Source organism: Mesoplodon bidens (genome assembly GCF_964165515.1).
Source record: "Mesoplodon bidens genome assembly, chromosome: 4".
Lineage (NCBI taxonomy): Eukaryota > Metazoa > Chordata > Mammalia > Artiodactyla > Ziphiidae > Mesoplodon > Mesoplodon bidens.
Window position 1 is genome coordinate 160,457,518 of NC_138160.1, and position 19,172 is coordinate 160,476,689.

General features: G+C 55.9%; 1 protein-coding gene across 1 annotated transcript in view; it reads right to left on the reverse strand.

Moving 5' to 3' along the window:
* The window catches only part of FGF18 (fibroblast growth factor 18), a gene marked incomplete at its 5' end in the record, with an annotated part of 34,515 nt that extends 18,003 nt beyond the window's left edge, over positions 1 to 16,512 (reverse strand). The window contains 3 exons of the mRNA XM_081232679.1: positions 1,831 to 2,011; positions 16,270 to 16,306; positions 16,481 to 16,512. Of these exons, the coding sequence (XP_081088805.1) occupies positions 1,831 to 2,011; positions 16,270 to 16,306; positions 16,481 to 16,512 (250 nt within the window). The remainder of the gene's footprint in view (positions 1 to 1,830; positions 2,012 to 16,269; positions 16,307 to 16,480) is intronic.
* Between the last annotated feature and the right edge of the window lie 2,660 nt (positions 16,513 to 19,172).

Sequence of the window (19,172 nt, forward strand, 5' to 3'; positions counted from 1 at the left end):
AGAAGCACTGCTCTAGTACAGCCCTTGTAATGTACAGAGGGAAACTGAGGCTCAGAGAAGGCAAGGTTACACAGCAGGTGAGATCCCCTGAGTCTCCAGTCCAGGCAGAGGAAATGAGAGGACAAGTGGCTTCTGGAGGGAGGGGCCGACCATTTCCGGCCTCCTCTCCCTCCCAAGCTCTTGACTCCTATCTCAGAGCCTGGACAGATGGTTCAGACCAGTCTGACCCCCCTGTACTCTCCCAGCCTGGAGGGGCCAGCCAGAGCTCCGGGGACTCCCCAGGAGGGCACCTCCCTCCCGCCCCAGCCAGCCAGCTGCCCCTTCCCTGGCAGCAACTGGACAGCAGATCCCAGGGAAAACCAGCACCTGGGTCTGCCCAGCACAGCCAGGCGTCCATGGAGGGGGGGCACGGAGAGACAAGGCCCCAGAGAGGCGGCCAGCAGAGGGCCTGGGAGAGGTGGGGAGGAGGGACGGAAAGCTGTGGTCGGAGGGACGGACGCAGGGAGAAAGACAGAGATGGTGAGGAGGGGGGAGACAGAGAGATGGACAGAAACAACCAGAAGGAGGGGAGAAGGACTCAGAGAGAGAGATGCCCAGATAAAAGGAGAAGCAGCCAGACTGCGAGAGGAAGAAGGGGGACGAGGGAGGGAGGGAGGGAGGCAGTAAAGAGCGACGGGGCAGGAGAAGGGAGGGGAGGCAGCTGGCCTGGAGAAGCAGGAGCCCAGCGTGGCCCAGCCCTGCTCAGCCCGGCCTGGCCCAGCCCCCAGTGACGGTACAGCTGCCACACTTGGGCCCTACCATGAGGTCAGTCCTGCCCCGGGGCTGAGGGAAAATAAATGGTATCCAAGATAAAAGATCCAAGAAATTATTTGTCTTGTTGTCATGTCTTGACTGCAATGGGCAGGGGCTGGCGGGCAGGCGGCGCATCATCTCAGAGAAGCCCAGGCCGGCAGGCTCGGCCGCAGGCACGCACGTACTGTGGCCACCTACAGCCCCAGCTCCCTCCCACCCAAGGCTGGGGCCTGGGACACCTCCCAGAACCTGGGCCTGAGAAGGTAGGAAGCGATGGAGGTGTGGTCAGTATTTGCTCAGAGTCTGGCCCCTAAATCCCCTCCAGGCTCTGGGAGGGAGGAGTCCTGCCTGCTTCACTCACTGCTGAGGGTCTCTGTGGGTTGGGGGCTTAGGGAGGGAAGGGAGTCAGGGTTATTTCACTCCTCCCAGCCCCTTTGCAGAGGCAGCTTGGGGCAGGTGATGCTTCCTAAACACACCAGAAGAGAGCTGGACAGTTCCAGGGTCAAGGACAGGTCATGGGGACCATGGCCCAAGGTGTGTGAGTGCCCATGCCTCATAGGTGCACAAGCTCAAGCCTGCAGAGCACACACACACAGGCCTGTCCCCGTGCACATGCATACACTCTCACACACATATGCACGTATGTGCACACACACTCACACCAGGCCAATTTCCACCACCACCACCAGCATCCAAAAAGCATGCCCCAGAGGCTCCCACCCCTCCGAGCATCTGAACCTGGGGAAGCAATGCCGTGGGGAGCAGGTTGCCACGGATACCCATGATGACTGGCATTTATGGGGCATTTACCAGCAAAAGCATGCTTTATTCATGTCTTCAGTTACTACTCCCAATAAGGCTCTCAGGGATGCACTACTGCATCCCCATTTTATAGATGAGGAAACTGAGGCCCAGAAAGGCTCAGCGCCAGGTGCAAGATCACACAGCCAGGACACGGCAGAGCTGGGATTTGAACCTGAGGTCTCAGAGGCCGGGAAGAATGTGTACACGGTTGGGGAGGGGGGGGTTGACACTTACCATACTTGTCCCCGTCCTCGCCGCGGGCGCTGATCCTACGGCCCAGGACCTGAATGTGCTTCCCGCTGGTCCGGCTGTAGAGCTGGTACAGCCGCAGCTGCTTACGGCTCACATCGTCCCGAGCCCGCGTCTGGTTCTCCACATGGATGCGGAAGTCCACGTTCTCCTCGGCCACCAGCACCTGAGCAGGAAAAGGGGCGATGGTGAGCTACCCTGGAAGTCCAGAGTCCCTGCGTGCAGGAACCACATTCATAACAAACAGCCAGGGTCTCCTCTACGCCAGCTCTGGGTCAGGCATCAGCACACGCTCATAACTGCCCTGTTACCACCCCCATTTCACAGATGAGGCAACTGAGGCTCAGAGAGATGAGGCAAGTTGTCCCAGGTGGCCCAGGCAGGAAGCAGCAAAGCTAAGAATCAGGTCTAGGTCTATTTGACAGCAAAGTGTGCTATCTCTCCACCACACCCCCAAATTCAAGCAAGAAGTATGGAGCAGAGTTTCCCATGTGACCTCGGGCCCATGGCTTGTTCTGCCTCAGGTTCTTCCCCAGTAAAACAGTGGAGCAAAGCCTCTGGCCTGACTACACCCCAGGGTGGCTGTCAGGATACAGTGAGCAAATGGGAAGAAAAGTACCCAAATCAATATGGAGATGGGAAATGGATGGGGGGCATATAATTCCTGTTTAGGTCTTCAGCGGGGAAGGAAGGAGACCTGGCCCATTTCCTCCTGGGAGCGAATGAACCAGAGCCCACTGTCGCTTCTCCCCCTGGAGCTGATGCTGGGGGTGGTCTCCTCTCCACACCCCAAGTGTCCTCATGCTCGCCTCCACCACCAAGCATTTGCCCACATCCCTAGCCCCTCGTGGAGAAGCCTTTGCTTAGCATCTCTCATCAAAATTCCCTGTGTCCCTGGAGGTTTAGCTCATGTCTGACCACACTCTCCAGGAAGCCACCTCTGGCTACGCCGGCACGTATCTCTCCCGTCTCCTTTCCCTGAACACGGCCTCTCACGTAGACAACTTGCAGCCACCTCCTCACCAGCCTCCTGCTTCTACTCTTTCCCCCTGGGAGTCCATCTTCCACCAAACCCAATCACCTTGTGTAACCCTCCCCTCCAAACTCTCCAGGGCTTCCCATCGCATTTAGATAAATGTCCCCACCAGGGCCTCAGGGCCCTGCAAGATGAGCCCCCAACAGCTTTCCACCTTCATCTTCTACAAGTCCCTCCCCACCAGTTACACTGGCTGTCTTATTAGGGCTCTGAGCATTCCAAACACAAAATACACACATGCCTCAGGGCCTTTGCACTTGCTCTTCCCTCTGCTTCAGTGCTCTTTCCCAGATTTTTGCACTCTGGCTCCTCTAATTCATTCGAGCCTCTGCTCACATGTCACGTCCTGAGACAGGACTTCTTTGACTGCTTCTCTGAGGCAGCCCCCACTTCTATCACTCCTCATCTCTCTACCATGCTTTGATTTTCTTTCTAGCATTGATCAACCTGAGATAACATCTATTTATCTAGTTTTTTTCTGTCTCCCCCACTTGTTTTCTGCTATATCCCCAGCACACAGCATAGTAGGAACTCAAACATTTGTCAAGTGTATGAATGAACAAGTGAACATTGAAAAGATCTGGAGTCTGTCATCCCATTTAGCATTAAATTAGGTTTTCCTATGCCCTGATAATTGTATGCCTGTCCCAGCCCATCTTAACCAGAAAGCTGAACAATTCTTGAAGTCCAGACAGCGTTCTGGGTTTGTTCTAGGCACGCTAGGCTTGCAGGACCCCATTCCCACAAGACCCTGACCCCACTCAGCCCATGATGGGGCTCTTGGAATTGAGGCTGCCCAATTGAGGGCTGTCTCAGCCCTCAGCTGTGAGCTCTCCAGGGTAGGGACCATGTTTTCCTCATTGCTACACCCCATGCCCAGGCCAGGGTCTCTGTCCCCCCCGCTGACCTGCACATGTCCTCCAATCCCAGCCTAGGCTCCACAGGCACTTCACCTGGACCACATTATTGAACTTTCACTATCCTCCTCAGGGTGGAAACATTATGCCACATTACAGATGAGGAAACTGAGGCTCCAAAGCTGAACCAACAAGGTCACAGAGCAGGCAATGGCCGACTTAGCCCCGGGCCATGTGGCCCCAAAGCGCTGCTTCCAGCTCCACCTCAGTGGGCCCCGTCTGTCTCACCAGTACAGTGGGGAGCAAGATCCAGGTTCAAAACCCAGTCCTGAGCATCCATCCAGAGAAGACCATAATTCGAAGTGATACTTGCACCCCAGCGTTCACTGCAGCGCTATCCACAACAGCCAGGACATGGAAGCAACCTAAATGTCCATCGACAGAGGAATGGATGAAGAAGGTGCGGCTCATATATATACAATGGACTATTCCTCAGCCATAAAAAAGAATGAAATAATACCATTCGCAGCAACATGGATGGACCTGGTGACTGTCGTACTCAGTGAAATAAGTCAGACAGAGAAAGACAGATATCATCTGATATCACTTATACGTGGAATCTAAAAAAATGGTGCAAAGGAACTTATTTACAAAAGATAAATAGAGTCACAGATGTAGAAAACAAACCAATGGCTACCAGGGGGAAAGGGGCGGGGGGATAAATTGGGAGACCAGGATTGACATATACACACCACTATATATAAAATAGATTAACTAATAAGGACCTACTGTAGAGCACAGGGAACTCTTCTCAATACTCTGTAATGACCTATATGGGAAAAGAATCTAAAAAAGGCTGGATATATGTATATGTATAACTGATACACTTTGCTGTACAGCAGAAATTAATGCAACATTGTGAATCAACTATACTCTTAAAAAAAAAAAAAAAAGAAAACCCCAGGGTTAGCCACTCCCTAGCTAAGGGTCCCCAGGCAACTTACTGAGAGTGGTGACAATGGCCCCGACCTTGTGGGTTGCTGTGAATATTAAACATATAGTCTTAGCACAGTTGCCTGGTACAGATTTAAGTGCTCAGCAGACATACATAACTACTGACAGGATACAAGGGAGCCCTTTAAGAGGCTCTTGGTGAAGCCCTGCAAACAGAAGCCTCCTCAGGACACAAGTGGATCACATTCTCACGTCCTTCGAGACGAGGCACCTCTGCTGCTCAGATTACAGTTTGGGAAGATGTTATTGCTTTTGATCATCCCGACAACCCTAGGACATGGGAATGCTTATCACCCCCATTTAACAGACGTAGAAACTAAGGCTCAGAAAAGTGAAGTCAGTTGCTTTGAGCTGCACAGCCCAGTGGTGCAGGGTCTGGCCACTGGTGCACCAAGAGTGCACACTCTTCACTTCCACTACCCTAAATGGCCAGCCCGTTCACAGCCCAATCACACACCTGGGACTTGCCTCATTTCACATCCTAATGCCTAGGGAGGATGGAGCTCCGGTGCCCCCTGAGGCCCACACCTGGTGGGCACGTGTCCTGAGGAACCCCCGCCCGTGGCCCCCAACCTTCCTGGAATGACTTCCTGAGGTGGCCTGGCCCTGTCCCCTCCCCCAAGGCCAGGCCTCCGGCCTCCCTCCCTGTCCTCCAGATCTCCTCCTGCTCACAGGAGACCTTATTGACCAGAGGTCAAACCAATCTCCTCACCCCAGGTCCCCTAGGGGAACTGCCCTGCCCCAGAAGCCAGCCTCCCATTAATGATTTTCTCCCTGGCCCACTGGACAGAGGCAGCATGGGTGACCCAGGGTCAGCAGGGGCTATCCAGTGGCCCTTCCCCAGGATATGGGGGAACAATCCATCTTGCCCAGCTTCCACCATTTAAGCCATACTCTGTGGCCACATCAATCCCGAGGGCGGTAACAGGGGTGGCATCGGACATGGAAACAGAGTCCGTCCTTTAGAAAAGGCAGGAAGACCCCTGGGCTTCCTGGGCAAGACCTCTGGGGGGCTCCAGGTCTTTGCACAGCCCCTCTGCCCGGATGACACCTGCCCTCAGCTACCTCCTCTGGAAGTACTTCCTGCCCTCCGGCCTCAGGCTGGCTTACAGCCTCTGGACACTACTGTAGTGGCTTTACTGTCCCCAGAGTCCAGTGTGCCTGGTTCATCCCTGAACCTCCAGCTCTGCCCCCAGAAGGCACCTGGCAAATGTCTGCTAAATAACTGTGGCTAGGATGAGGAAAACCTGGCAGCCAAAATCAGCCCCATCACTTACTACCCAGATGAGCAGAGTGCCCAAGAGAGGGTTTCTAAAGCCATCCATTGCTAAGCTTTCCTCTGTCCCAGGCACTCCGCTAAGAAGCCCTCAAGACATGTCACCTCGTCAAATTCCTTAAGCACCCGTGGAGGTAGGCACCCGTTAAGAGTCCATTTCACAGACTGGACCTCTGAGGCACCTCTCCGGGGCCACAGAGCTCCAGGGCCTGCCTGCAGAGCACATGCAGAGTGGGGCCACTCAGGAACATCCTCTCGCTCCCCGTCTCCTGCTACTTGGCCTCGCTGCCCAAGAGGGGGCCTGTCTTCCAGGACTTCCTAGAACAGTCAGAGCTGCTCTCTAAACCCATCCAGGTGCGTAATCATCAGGGGCACTGAAAAGCTGCAGTGTGACAAAAGTCAAAATGCTGTGGCTCTTGCAAGGCGAGCAGGGCTGGCACAGACAGGGTGTCTCCTGGGGCAGAACAAGGTGCCTTACAAAAGGCTCTCCTTGCCCCACCCCATACTCACGCATTATCTTTGAGGTTGAGATAGCTTTTCCCGCAGCAGGGTAGCCTACAGTGGGGTCCCCCTGCAGCCTGGCTGAGACCCCTGTCAGCCCCCAGGGGGACCCACCCCTTATCTGAGGGGCTTGCACTCTGGTGGAAATATTCACTCCCCGATCCAGGAATTGCACAGGGGCTGCAGCCCGAGATCCCAGCACGGACGTGGTGCTTAGTGGGACCGAGCCCGCCACCTTCCGCCTGCAGTCTCAGGCTCTAGTGCACGAGGTGAGAGGTTTTCCTGCTCCCAAATCTGCCTGGCTCCCCACTACCCATTGCACAGCGCCCGCATGTGGTCCTTTACCATCCGGCCCCCGCCTAGCTTCCAAGCCTCCTCTCTTAGGCACCTTGGGGGGAAACTACCATGGGGTGAAAAGAGGTTGGGGTGAGCCCCACTCCAACCCCAGGGCCAGCTTCCAGACGTCAACCCAGGTTCCCCCTCCCGCCGGGGAATCCAATAACCACAGGTGCTCCCTCTGACCGAAGGTTTCAACCTCACCCATCCACTCCTGGCTCTGAAGTCATGTCTGAAGCGGCTTCCTATTTCTTCCTGGGCCCGCCTCACACCAACATCTGCCACATCACACATCACCTAATACACACGTTACATCAGCCCACCCACACCACACACGTTCAACAATAGCACTCACTGACCTCGGGTGTGACCTGGCTCCACCCCAAAATCACCAACTTACTTGATTTCTTTAACCCTCAGTTTTCTCATCAGCAGAATGAGATTGTTTACAACTATTTACCTCAGAAAAACATAAGTAAAAAGAGCCACTTTTTTTTCTTTTTCTTTTTTCTTATTTTCTAAACAGTCACTACTTATGGAGCATGTTCTCCGTACTAAGAAGTACTTTAAGTAACTTATCTTACGTCATCCCCAGAACAGCCCTATGAGTTGGTATGGTTATTATCCCCATCTTACAGATGAGGAAACTGAGGCTCAGAAAGGTTACATTGCTTGTCCAAAGGCACAAAATTGGTGCAAAAAAGAATCAAGATTTGAATCCAGCTCAGCCTAGAACCTCCGCTCCCCATCTCTTCACCCTCTCCTGCTCTATTCTCCCTTCTCTCTGTCACCCACCTCCTTTCCCCCATTCAGGAAAGCAATTGGCTCCAGCCACAAGCCATATGTGGGGCAGGGACTGAGGTGGGGGATTAAACATGAAAGGACTGAGGCCTTGAGCTCACCCCCTACCCAAGAGAGGAGGAAGGGGTCAGACTGCCCCTCCCACCCAGGTACCCATCCTCGAGGCCTCAGAGAATCCACGCCCCTGTCTCCAGGCAGCCTGCCCAGAAAGGGAGGGTCTCCCTGGTCCCAGGAGAGGCAGCCCACAGACTTCCAGCCACATTCCACCACTGCCTGCCTCCCCCTCCAGAAGTAGCACTGGGGCCAGCCATGCCAAGGGCTTTCAGAGCTTCTCCAAATTCTGGATTCAAACCTGAGACCTACACCCCATTCCAGGAGTGGCCCCTTGTAGAGTCAGCAGCACCCCCTCCACCCTGAAATGCAGCTCCCAAACTCTTCCTCGAGAGCAAGCCTGGACTCAGGCCCAGGAGTTGATGCCAGTCATAGTGCTCCGGGGATTATTATTGTCGTTAAGCACGAAACTGACGCTGGCTCCCACTTAGTGGGCATTCGCTCAGTGCCAGGGTCCAAGCTAAGCACTTTCCAGGCACTGTCTCCTCGCTCCTCGCTCCTCGCAGGACCTGGGCAGGTCAGAACGATTACCATCCCCATGATAAAGGGAGACACAGAGAGGCTAAGGGATGTGCCTAAGTTGTACAGAAACTGATGCAGCCAAGAACTGAACCCACCTCTGGCTCTGGAGTCCATCAGTTTCCCCTAGCTGACACCCCTGGACAGAAAGCGGAGGAGAGAGGCTGGGCCCACCCCTGAATCGGAGCTTGGTTCACTCAGACTGATGCCCCCAGCCACCCCTTAGCCCCAGGTTTCTCCCCTCTCTCCTGTCACACTCCCCACATCCACCCCAGCCAGGACAGAGTGATGCTCCAAAGGGCCCTTCCCCACCCCCAACCTGTCCATTAAGCTCCTGGGGCTGTCAATGTATTGATTGGCAGGGCTGAGCCGTCAGCACTGGAGCGGGGCTTGCTGCCACCCAAGGCGCTGACCGGGAGCTCCTCCTCCCCATACATCAGCCTGCTCTGTACAGATTGTCAATATGGGTGCCGCGGCCCGTCAACCCTGCAGCCAGCCTGAGAGGTGGGGGGGACTCCTAAAGACCCATGCTCCCTTCTTTCCTCCTCTTCTCCTTCCTTCCAATCCCTCTCCCTTGAAGCCCCTGGGTGGGGAGAGGGGTCATGCATGTCAAAGAAGTAATAAACAAGCCCTTTATCCTGGCATTCAATGCCCACCATGGCCTTTTATATCACCCCCATTCCTGAACTTGATGCGCCAGCCATTCCAAACAGCTTGGAGTCCCCTGAGCACATCAAGCTGTTCCCTGCTCCATGTAGAAATGGTCCATGTGCCTGCAAAGGCTTTTTCACGCGCACACACACACACACACACACACACACACACACACGCAGAGAGAGACGCTCAGAGTCTTCTTCACCCAGCTTGTTCCTATTTCAATTTTCAAATGGCGCACCTTCCCAGGCAAGATCCTCCTGCCCTGAGTCTGGTTTCAGGGCCCTTCATCAGAACACCCTCTGCACCCTTGGGCCCCTGCCCCCTGCACAGATCCCTCAGATTTCTCTCAAATCCCTGAGGGCTGGGACAGGTCCTGAGCACCCCATGCCCCACACCTGGTACAGGGTTGGGGGGCTCCATACAGATGCCCGGTCCTCAGAGAAGCTGTTCTCCCCACCCCTCCACTTGCTGACATTCATGCTGCATGCCAGGTCCATGCCAGGTGCCACAGGGCCCATGGGATGGGCCAGGCCTCCTTTGACTTCCAGGAACCAGGAGCTGGCAGACAAGCAGGCCTCTAGGCACACCAGAGTCAAATGTGTAACTGCAGCTCACATTTACTCAGCACTTATAATGAGCCATGTGCTGGGCCAAGTGCTTCCCCCAAGTGACCACAGTTCACCCCCTATAGCAACCCCAAGAGGGAGGGTCCATCCTGATGCCTATATTAAAGATGCACCACAGAGAAGCCGAGAATTCACTCAATCACATAGCTACCAAGTGGCCAAAGTGGGGTATGACCCAGGTGGGTTGTATCCAGAGCCTGAGCCCCTATACATCCCTGCGAGCCCCAGCAGAGAACGCACTGCGTCACAGAGCAATGACAAAGTGCTAAGAGGTTCCAAGGCACAGGTGGGATGGGGAGAGTGGTAAACAAAGCTGCCAAAGCACCTGCCATCTCTTCACAGGGATCATGGAGGAAAAAAGCTGAAGCCTTAGATGTCTTCTTCATCCCACTCAAAACCCAGTCCAGGGCCAGCCATGTTTGCTGATTGCTAATGCGGGGCAGCACCATAATTGAATGCCTACTGCATACCAGGTCCGAGACATGGTTTCAATTAATCCTCCCAACAGGCCCTAGGAATGGTATTATTATTCCTATTTCTCAACTGACGAGGAGGTAGAGACTCAGAGAGGTTAAGGACCTTTCCCAAGGGCACACAGCCTGTGAGTGGTGTAATAAGGATCAAATTCAGACCCAAATCCAAGACCTATGCTCAGACTAGAGGGGGCCTGATGTCACCGATGCAAGAAGCGCAGCCCTCCTAGCTTTCTTCAGCACGCTGCAGCACGTGAACACACACACAGAGCGTATAATTGATTGAGCAATTACTATTTCTCAATTATTTACTGAGTGTCAGCCACAGTGCTAGCTACCCTGTGTGCAATATCCTATTTAGTCCTCACCATAACCCTTAAGAAGTAGGTACCTTTCATTACCCCATTATACAGATGGGGAAAACCAAGGTGCAGAGGGTGGAAGGTTAAGAAATTTGCTGAACAGTTACTCAGCAGCACAGATAGGATTCAAACCAAGGTCTTTCCTATGCCAAAGCCCACACATTCAAGCACCACAGAAGCCGCCTAGCTCACTTAACTGATGCCCAGGTGGAGAAACGGAGGCACACAATGAGCCAGTGACAGAGCCAGGACTCCAACCCAGGCACCCTGAGAGTCTTTCTGCCCTGTGGCCTATGGGGGGCTTGTCTTTGGCCACATCCTTGGCACAGCAGCATTTTAAATGGGCCTGAGGCCTTACGCCGTTTAGAGGTCGGAGCAAACAAAACCCAGTCATCTTCCAGGCCCTACCAGCAAGACTGACTAAAGCCTCAGGGGCCCGCTTACGCACTGATGTTCCAGAACAAATCCCTACTGTCAGACCCAAGGTGCCAACAGCAGGCCTCAGCCCTTCCGAAGGCCCAGTGGCTCTCCTCCAGCCTGGGCCACACTGACAGGGCCCTTGGCGTTGCTCTTCCCTAAGTGCTCAGCCACGGGTCCTTGTGAGTAGGGGGAAAACCCAACCCAGCACAAAATATGGGGCACACAGATGTTCATCAGACAACCCCAGCCCTCAGAAAGGAAACAACACCTTCCCTCTCCCCAGTCACCAGGAGGTGGCAGTGCCATGGGCGAGGGGAGCTTAATCCACTGACAGAGGGGTGGAACCAAGGGAGTCCTCTCAGAACAAGAGACACAGGGACTAGGTCTTGAAAGGCAGACAAGATTTCAGAGCCCTGGGTTCTGCACTCTCCCCTGCTCCACACCCTTAGGAAGTAGGAGCTGTTTTGCTGGTTGTTCTCTTCCCATTTTATGCATGCAGAAGCTGAGACCCAGGGAGGTTAAGTAACTTGTCCAGGGTCACACAGCAAAGACAAGGCAGAGCAACTCTTTGAACCAGCCTGGCAGATTCCAGAGCCTTTAAAGTGCTGTTTAATAAGCCTGGGTCCTAGAGTGGGCGAGCTAGAGTTGAATCCCACTCTGCCTCTCTCTCCTGCTGTGCAACCAAAGGCAGATTATTTTATGCCTCTGAGCCTCACTTTCTTCATCTGTAGAATTCCCTAATTCCAGGCTGGTTGTGAGGCACAGCCTAGATGCTATGAGAAAGCGTCAGCCACGGAACGAGCATGCAATACCCGGCGGCAGCTACCAGTATAGTTGTTACCCTGATGGGCCTACACCCTGATTTCCCACACCAACAACTTCCCTGCTACAGGACGAGGTCAGAACCAAAAGATCCTGCTGAGGACAGAAAGTCTTCTCCCTGTCCCCATCCTTCTCCCTTTGGGGGTCCAATGTGCCCTCCCAGCCACCGAGGGCTGGGAGGAAACAACGCTGTGGCCCTGACACGCTGCCCAGAGCCTGCTGGACACTGGCTGCACCAACCACAAGAAATGTTCAAAATCCACCTCCTTGCCTCACAGCAGGTGACACTCCTGGGCTGCAGGAAGGCTGGCAGGGTGCCCCCATCGCCCTCCATGCTGGGAAAGAAACTGGAAGGAGAGAGCTAGATCCCCTAGGCCCCACTACCCCCAAAAAAACACCCACTTCTGGCTCTGAAACCATTTTAGACCAGAACATTCCAGGAAGATCAGGGCCTGCAGACACCAAGTCAGATGGCCTCAACCACAGAGACGCCCACCTGGCCTCTGATCATCCCCTAATAAGGGATCCTATCAGGGGGATCCAACCGGATCTCTCACCAAGGGCCCCTAGCATGCCTCTTGAGACTCCATTTCCCTGTCAGTATTCCTTCTGAACAACTGCAGTGTTTCTGAAAAAGTCTGCCTGGTGTGCTGGAAAGGACACAAGGTCTCGATTTCAGAGTCTTGGGTCTTAGCCATGGCCTTGAAAAATCCCTTCCCCGCTCTGTACCTCAGTTTCTCCATCTGTGAGGTAGGAATATGATAATATTCCTCCTACTCCAGTCTCCCTTGTAGAATGGTAGAAAGGATGAAAGGAACTTCCTGATGCAAGAGCCACTTGGAAATTCATACAAGTAGCACTTTCTCACCAAATGCAGGTCACTTCTCCCCAGCCATGGTTTCCCCCCCTCCCGCCCCACCCCCTCCCCTGCCCCCACCCCCATCAGGCTGGAGGATGCTCCCTACCTCTCAACACTTCACAGCGTGGGACAGGAGGGGTGGGGTTGAAGGAACTCCTGTTTATCTGGCACTCTCCCTCTCTAGACTGGGAGCTCCTTGAGGCCAGGAACGGACTAGTCTTGTTCCAGGGGCAGCAAGAAGCAGGCTCCCACAAGCATTTGATGAACAAATACCCGACTGGATGGACAAATGGATGGATGAGGTTGCTTCTTCAAGAAATTAAAAGTACAATCCAATAGGACAGCGTCCCAAAGGACTCTGTCTCTGGCTTCCCCATCCTAGCCAGCTTGAAGAGAGGTTCTACACCTCACTGAAGAGGCCAGGCATGGGGGTGGTCAGCCTTAGAGAAGGCATGGAAGGAAACTTCCAAACTTGAGCAAGTGCGGTGAGAGAGGAAGCAGCGCTGTGGGAGGGAGGGACTGAGGGGCCAGTGGGTGGCCCCCCCTGCCCTGGCCCGCCTCACGCCTGGCCTGTCTGGGGAAGGCCAGGACCTTGCCGAGCCTGGCGGCAGCAACAATGTCAGGCAGGTGCCGGCCGAGCTGCGTGAAAGGCCCAGCCCGGTGTCATTGTCAGCGCTCAGCCAAGTGCAGAAAAGCAATTTACTGGTCACGCCGCTTGCTCTCCTTGGAAATTTTTAAAATTCTTCCGATTTGAGCTATCCACGGTGTCCCAAGTCGTGTGGAGAAGGGATTTTATTAAATTCCCAGCTTCCCGCTCCCAGGGTTGCTGGCAGGGGAGGGCGGGGCTCACCACATTGTGTGTGGGGGGGGGGCGGTGCGGGCAGTGTCTGGCATTGACTGTGTTCACAGAAATGTGGCTGGGGGCAAGGGGCCCATTTGGGGTTTGGTGGCTGATGATGGATGGAGAGAGGGGAGGAGCCCAGAAACTCTGTTGCTAGGACTGGACCAGTTCCCCAAAACACAGAGGCGGGGGAAGGAAAGGCATAGGTGTATAGAGTTCCCAGAAGAGCAATGTGCTCCTGCGGGATGAGAATTCACAAAACCTCTTCCACGCCTATCATATATACCATTCATCCTCGGGGTCACCCATGTCACAAATGATGAAGCTAAGTCTCGCAGAGGTCTACATATAGGGAAAGATGGAGCTGGGGTTCAGGTGCAGTCCACAGGATGGCAAAGCCCTGAGCCCTTCCCATGGTGCAGGGAGCCTCCCCTGGGCCCTGCTCACCAAGGGCATTCTCACTACCACCCTCCAAATGCACCCTGTCCAGGAAGCAGCTGCTCTCCCGGTGTTGGCCCATCACCTCAGTGGGGAGCAGACCCCAGACTCCCGCAACTAGCACAAGGGTCCCACCCCTCATCTTTACCTCTAACGAACACTCCATCTTTTCCCTCGAACATAAAGGAGGATGTGAGCCTGCCAATTTTGTCTATAACTCCCTAGGGTAGCGTTGCTTTATCTTTCAGCAATCATGGGTGCTTTCAAAACTCTGTGGGGAGCTGAGAACCATCTCCCATACACTGCATATATGGGCACCGTTCTGCACAGTGTTTCAGGGACCACCCCTCTCCCATAATCCCATCCTTAGATATCCTAAGGGTGCATGGATCATGGGTTAAAAACATCAGTCAGTCCTAAGGCAGTTTGCAACGGGAAAGGCTGCAAAGGAAGGGGGAGGTGGCGGGGTGGGGGGGGAGAGGAGGCTCCCTCACCTGCTTGAAGGCGTAACCCCAATGGACCTAACCCAGACGGCCCACCCAGCTTTCCCCTCCCCGCCCCTCCCCCCCACAGGCTGGCTCTAGCTCTGGCCAGGACGTGGAGGTGGGATGCAGAGTCCAGGTTCCCTCCCTCACATTCCCCCCCAACCGCCCCAGAACACAAAGACCACCCAGCAGCCCCTCTTCAAGGACCAAGAGGCGGCAGGCAACAAGAGGCCTGGGCAACAAAGTCTGAACCCATCTCTCTACTTTATGCCCATTTCATCGTCCCCGGCCCCAGGCTCAGCACTCAGGAAAAGAGCTCTCCCCCAGGTCAGACAAGCAGTCCCCCGGGGTGACCCTGGGGCCTGCCCTCTGCTTGAGGACTCAGCTGCAAACCAAGCAGGCCATGCCTGGCACTGGCCTCTCTCTCTGACACCAGCCATTCCCCACCCTGCCCCCTGCAACCACACAGGGTCACATCTGCTTTGGCAAACGGCCAGTCTTAAGTTACTGACTCCAGTTGTATTGATTCAAGGAGTCACCGGGGACCCCAGCCTGGCCAACAGAAGGAAAGAACCCATCAGTCTGTCCATCCATCCTTCCAGCCCCCAGTCCCAACTAGTTGCCCTCACCTCAATGTCCATCCCGATGGTAACAGCTCTCTCTTAGGAGTGGGAGGGGAGATAAGCAGTCTCACCACCACCACCGCCGCTGCCCTCCGCAAGAGACCCGTGAGTCTCAACAGCGCTCAACACACACACCTGGGAGAACCACCACTTTGCCTGCTCAGTGCTCTCCCTGGGCATCTCGGGAATCCAGAAAGCTAAGGCCCAAGCATCCTCTCGAACCCTAAGAGGACACCTGCCTTCAACCCAGAGCGAGAAGGGGCAGATAATCTCTTTTGGCCCCAGCCCAGCTCCTCCTAGGGTGCCTCCGTCAGAGCACTAGGTGGTGGAGGGCTAGGGCAGCTGGCACTTCCTATTCCCTTTCCCTTTGCGCCCCCCCTCCAAGCTGAGGCAGCCTGGTCTGGTTCTAATCGGGGCTGAAGTCAGCTCCCTCAGTCCCTCTTCTCTTTCCCTCCCCCCGCCCCCCAACCCTTTTCCTTCATTTCCACGGCTTTGGAAGCCCCAGTGTTCCAACTGTCTGCGTGCCAAGACCTTCCCGAGTCTGAAAGCTGCTGAAGTAACAGATCAGATTTTAGCAAGTGCTTTCCAGGCTGAGCGCCAAGCCCTCTTCTGATTCAGGAGAGCGAGCGAGCGGGGAGCGAGGCGGGGAACCAGCTGAGGGCTGCACTACCTTGGGCAAGGGTGTGCGTTGCGGAGCGCGGCCCGTTCCGGAGCCGCCTCGCAGGCAGTGGTCCCTCTGCCCAGGCGCCCCGCTCTGCTCGCTCTCACCCCAGTCTCCCCTCCTAGCACAACATCTCTCTCTCTCTCCTCTCTCTCTCTCTCTCTCTCCCTCTCTTTCTCTCAATGCTGCAAACGCCTTTGAAACCACAGAGTAATTTACAACTGAAGCTTTCTCCCTGGACTCCAAATCCACTCGGTTGAAAGGAGCCTTTTTGTTTGGAAGAGCGAGCGGAGATGTTAAGGGACGGTTGGCAGAGAAAATCCCTACGTCCTGACTCCTCACCGGCTGCGGGCCGGGCGGGGAGGCGGGGGGCGGGGGAGACGGGGTGGGGGTGCTTGGAGCCGGGCACATTGTAGCGGCTGAGGCCGCCGGCTCCGAGCATCTTCTCCCAGCCGAAGCCGACAGGGGCCGTGGCAGCCCGCGCCAGCCTGAGTCCCGCAACAGATCCCCTTGCCCTTGGCCGGTCCCCCGCCCGCGCTGGGCGCATTTGGAGCCACCCTTCCGCGCCCTGGGAACAGGTGCACTGGGCTCGGCGCCCAGGAGGGGTGGGGCACAGGAGGGGGCGCGGCCCGGGGGAGGGTGGGTAGACAAGTACCGGGAGACAGGGGCGGGTTGGGGGGGAGGTCAGAGTCAGGAGCCCACGTACCTGTACCTGGAAGCACAGCAGCAGGAAGTGTAAACACCTGCGGGAGAGAGAGATGGAGAGGCAGTCAGTGGGACTGGAGGGAGGGAACCCGCGTATAGACAGACAGATACGCAGTCGGAAAGTCAGAAGAACGGCCGGGCGGGCAGACAGAGCCACAGGCACACGGACAGACGTCCAGGAAGGGTGGGCAGCCCCGCACGCGGGCGCTTACAGGCAAGTGCAGGCGGAGGGCGCTGAATACATCGCTGGGCGGGGGGGGAGGCGGCGGCTCCTAGCCCAGCCTGCACATGTCCCCTTCGCGCGGCCGGGACCGGGCGCCTCCGCCGCCGCCGCCGCCGCCGCCGCCGCTGCTGCTGCTCCCTCCTCGCCGGCTGCTGCTGCTGCAGACTCTGCTGCTCCGGGGCGCTCCGCGGCGCGCCCTGCGGCATCAGCGCCCCGCGCGGCTCCTCCCGAGCGCTGCGCCCTCCGGGCTGGAGCGGGGGCTGCGGGGCGGCCGCCGCTGTGCAGGAGGCACCGGCCGGTGCGAGAAAGCTTGCTCACTGCCGGCCGTCCGGCCGTCCGGGCGTCTGCGGGAGGCTGGCTGCCCGGCTTACTCCGGGGGCAGCATGCACGGCGGTGCTGGAAGCTGGGGCGCGCTCTCCAGGCGAGGCGCGGGGCTGCGCGGGGCCAGGGGTCAGCGCTCCGGGGCCGGGGCGCGCGGCTGCAGCACGAACGCGTCACGGCCGCTCCGTCTGAGCGCCCGCCGGCTCATGTCTCCTCCTCCGCGTCTCTCCGGCCGTGCGCATCGCCACCTCCCACCACTGGCGGCGGCCGGGGCGTTTTCTACGCGCGGGCGGCGAGGGGGCGGGGGGCCGGGGGCGGGCCCGGGCCCGAGCCGGCACAATGAGGATGCGGGGCCCGGGGGCTCCCCCCTCGGGGCGCGGCCGGACGGGCGCTCAACTAGCCTGGGTGCGCCGCGCCCACATCAAAGGCGGCCCTGCCTGCTTGCCTGCCTGCCGCAGCCTCTCCACTGCCTCCTCCTCCTTCTCCTGGCGGCTCCGGGTTGGAGGGAGGCGCTCAGACTCTCGGCGACGGGACCGGCAGCTCCGAAGGGGCAGAGCCAGCTAGGCTGGAGCTGGTGAGCGCTCGAAGCCGTCGGAATTCTGCGCCTGGGCGCAATGACCCCGCGCCATGGCGTAAACGCTGCCGGAACTGGACAGGCTGCGGGCCCCAAGAACGCAGTTAGGTGCGGAACGTCCTTGCTCGCCCACATTCGCTACTCGCACTCACACCCACCAGCGCTTGAGTGGGGAGCAGGGAAGGGGCGGGTCAGACCCAGCCCTGGGGGCGGCTCCACTTAAGGGGGTCGCTTTTACCCGCTCTGTGAGTTCACGCAGGATCGTGGCATGTCCCAGGCGCCCTCTCGGACGGCTGGCCACCCTATGTGAGCCCCCTTTCAATCTCCGTCCCTGCCGTTGAGGGGAGGGGATCTCGAGGGCGTCTCTTAAGCCTCCACCCCCACCCCCACCCCCACCCTTCCAGGGCTCCCGGGTCGGTTCCCGAGATCGCAGCTGGGCTCTCCGGTAGGTGAGCCAGCTTTGGAAACGCACGGCTGCCACCTAGCGTCCCCAAGGCTTCACTGCAGCCCAGCCCGGTCAGGCTATACAGGCCCGGAAGGAGCCAGCAGGACTATGGTCAGCGACCACTCTAGGCCCTTTGCCGGCCTCCAGGCTGAGATTTGCCACTCTTTGCACACTAAGCAGTTTGACTCTTTTAACCAGGTCCCTTCTAAGGGCATCTCTTCTAACCCCCTCGCCCCTTCAGAGGAATCACTCCTGTCCTTGCCACCAACCTCAAAATGTAGGTGTTCTTGTCACACGTTAACTGTCTCACACTGTCTAGAGCTCCAGACAGCTAGGCTCTGCTTTGGCCTGATGCTAAGGGTGTGTCATAGAGGGAAAGAATCTGAACAAGCTCAAAAAGCAAAACTCGGGAATCCGGACTATTTGGTTAAAAACTTCCTGTGTCACTGGCTATGGCTGATATCCCCATTTCACGTATACTGAAACTGAGGGAGACACTGTCAAACAGTGCTACTTCCTAGAGTCATGGAATATGAACTATCAGCACTTGTTCCAATTATCAGGCTTCCCTGCAAGCTATTTTATTTAAGTTCCCTTTCAAAGCTGAGGCCATCTTAAACAGCCTGTTTCAGCACTGGACACAAGTGCAGAAAACCTTTTCAAAGCTAGGTGCTGAGCGATGGAGAAAGTTCTCGTGTGAAGCACTGGGCTGAATTTACTTAGACATTCTCACTGCCAGAACCAGCAAATCCCAAGACAGCATGCAATGCCCAACCACAAAACAGATATGCTTCCCTTGGGTCCTGTGACATCACCATGCTTATCTTACTTTATAAAGACCTCTGACAGCCCAGTCAAGAGGTGGGTTTGGCCTACTACCTGCTAAAGTGGCGTGTTTGAAGTATCTCCCGGCCAATAATCAGACTTACAATTTCCTATTACTTTTGAATGAAATGGGTCCATAATTATTTATATTCTAAAATGCCTGCCATTTTTTTCAAGCCTCAGATAGTGTTTGTTGATTTCACAAATAAAGCTATCACCCAAGTAAGATTCACCCAGAAGTCCCATCAAGTGAAGTTCTTAGTAAGAGCATAAACTCAAGTTAGAGGTCCTGGATTTGAATATTGCCTCCAACATTTACTTATAAATTCCAGCAAGCTTCCAACAGTACCAAGTGTTAAGATGCTGCGAGTTACCAAATGAGATCATTCAGTCTGGCTCACAGTGAAGGCTCCAAAGATTTTAGCTATTATTAATAATCCTAATTATGGTTTTCACATTATCTTTTTCTTCACCATTTCATGAAGTAGGGAAGCAGGATCATTCTTTTTTTGTGTG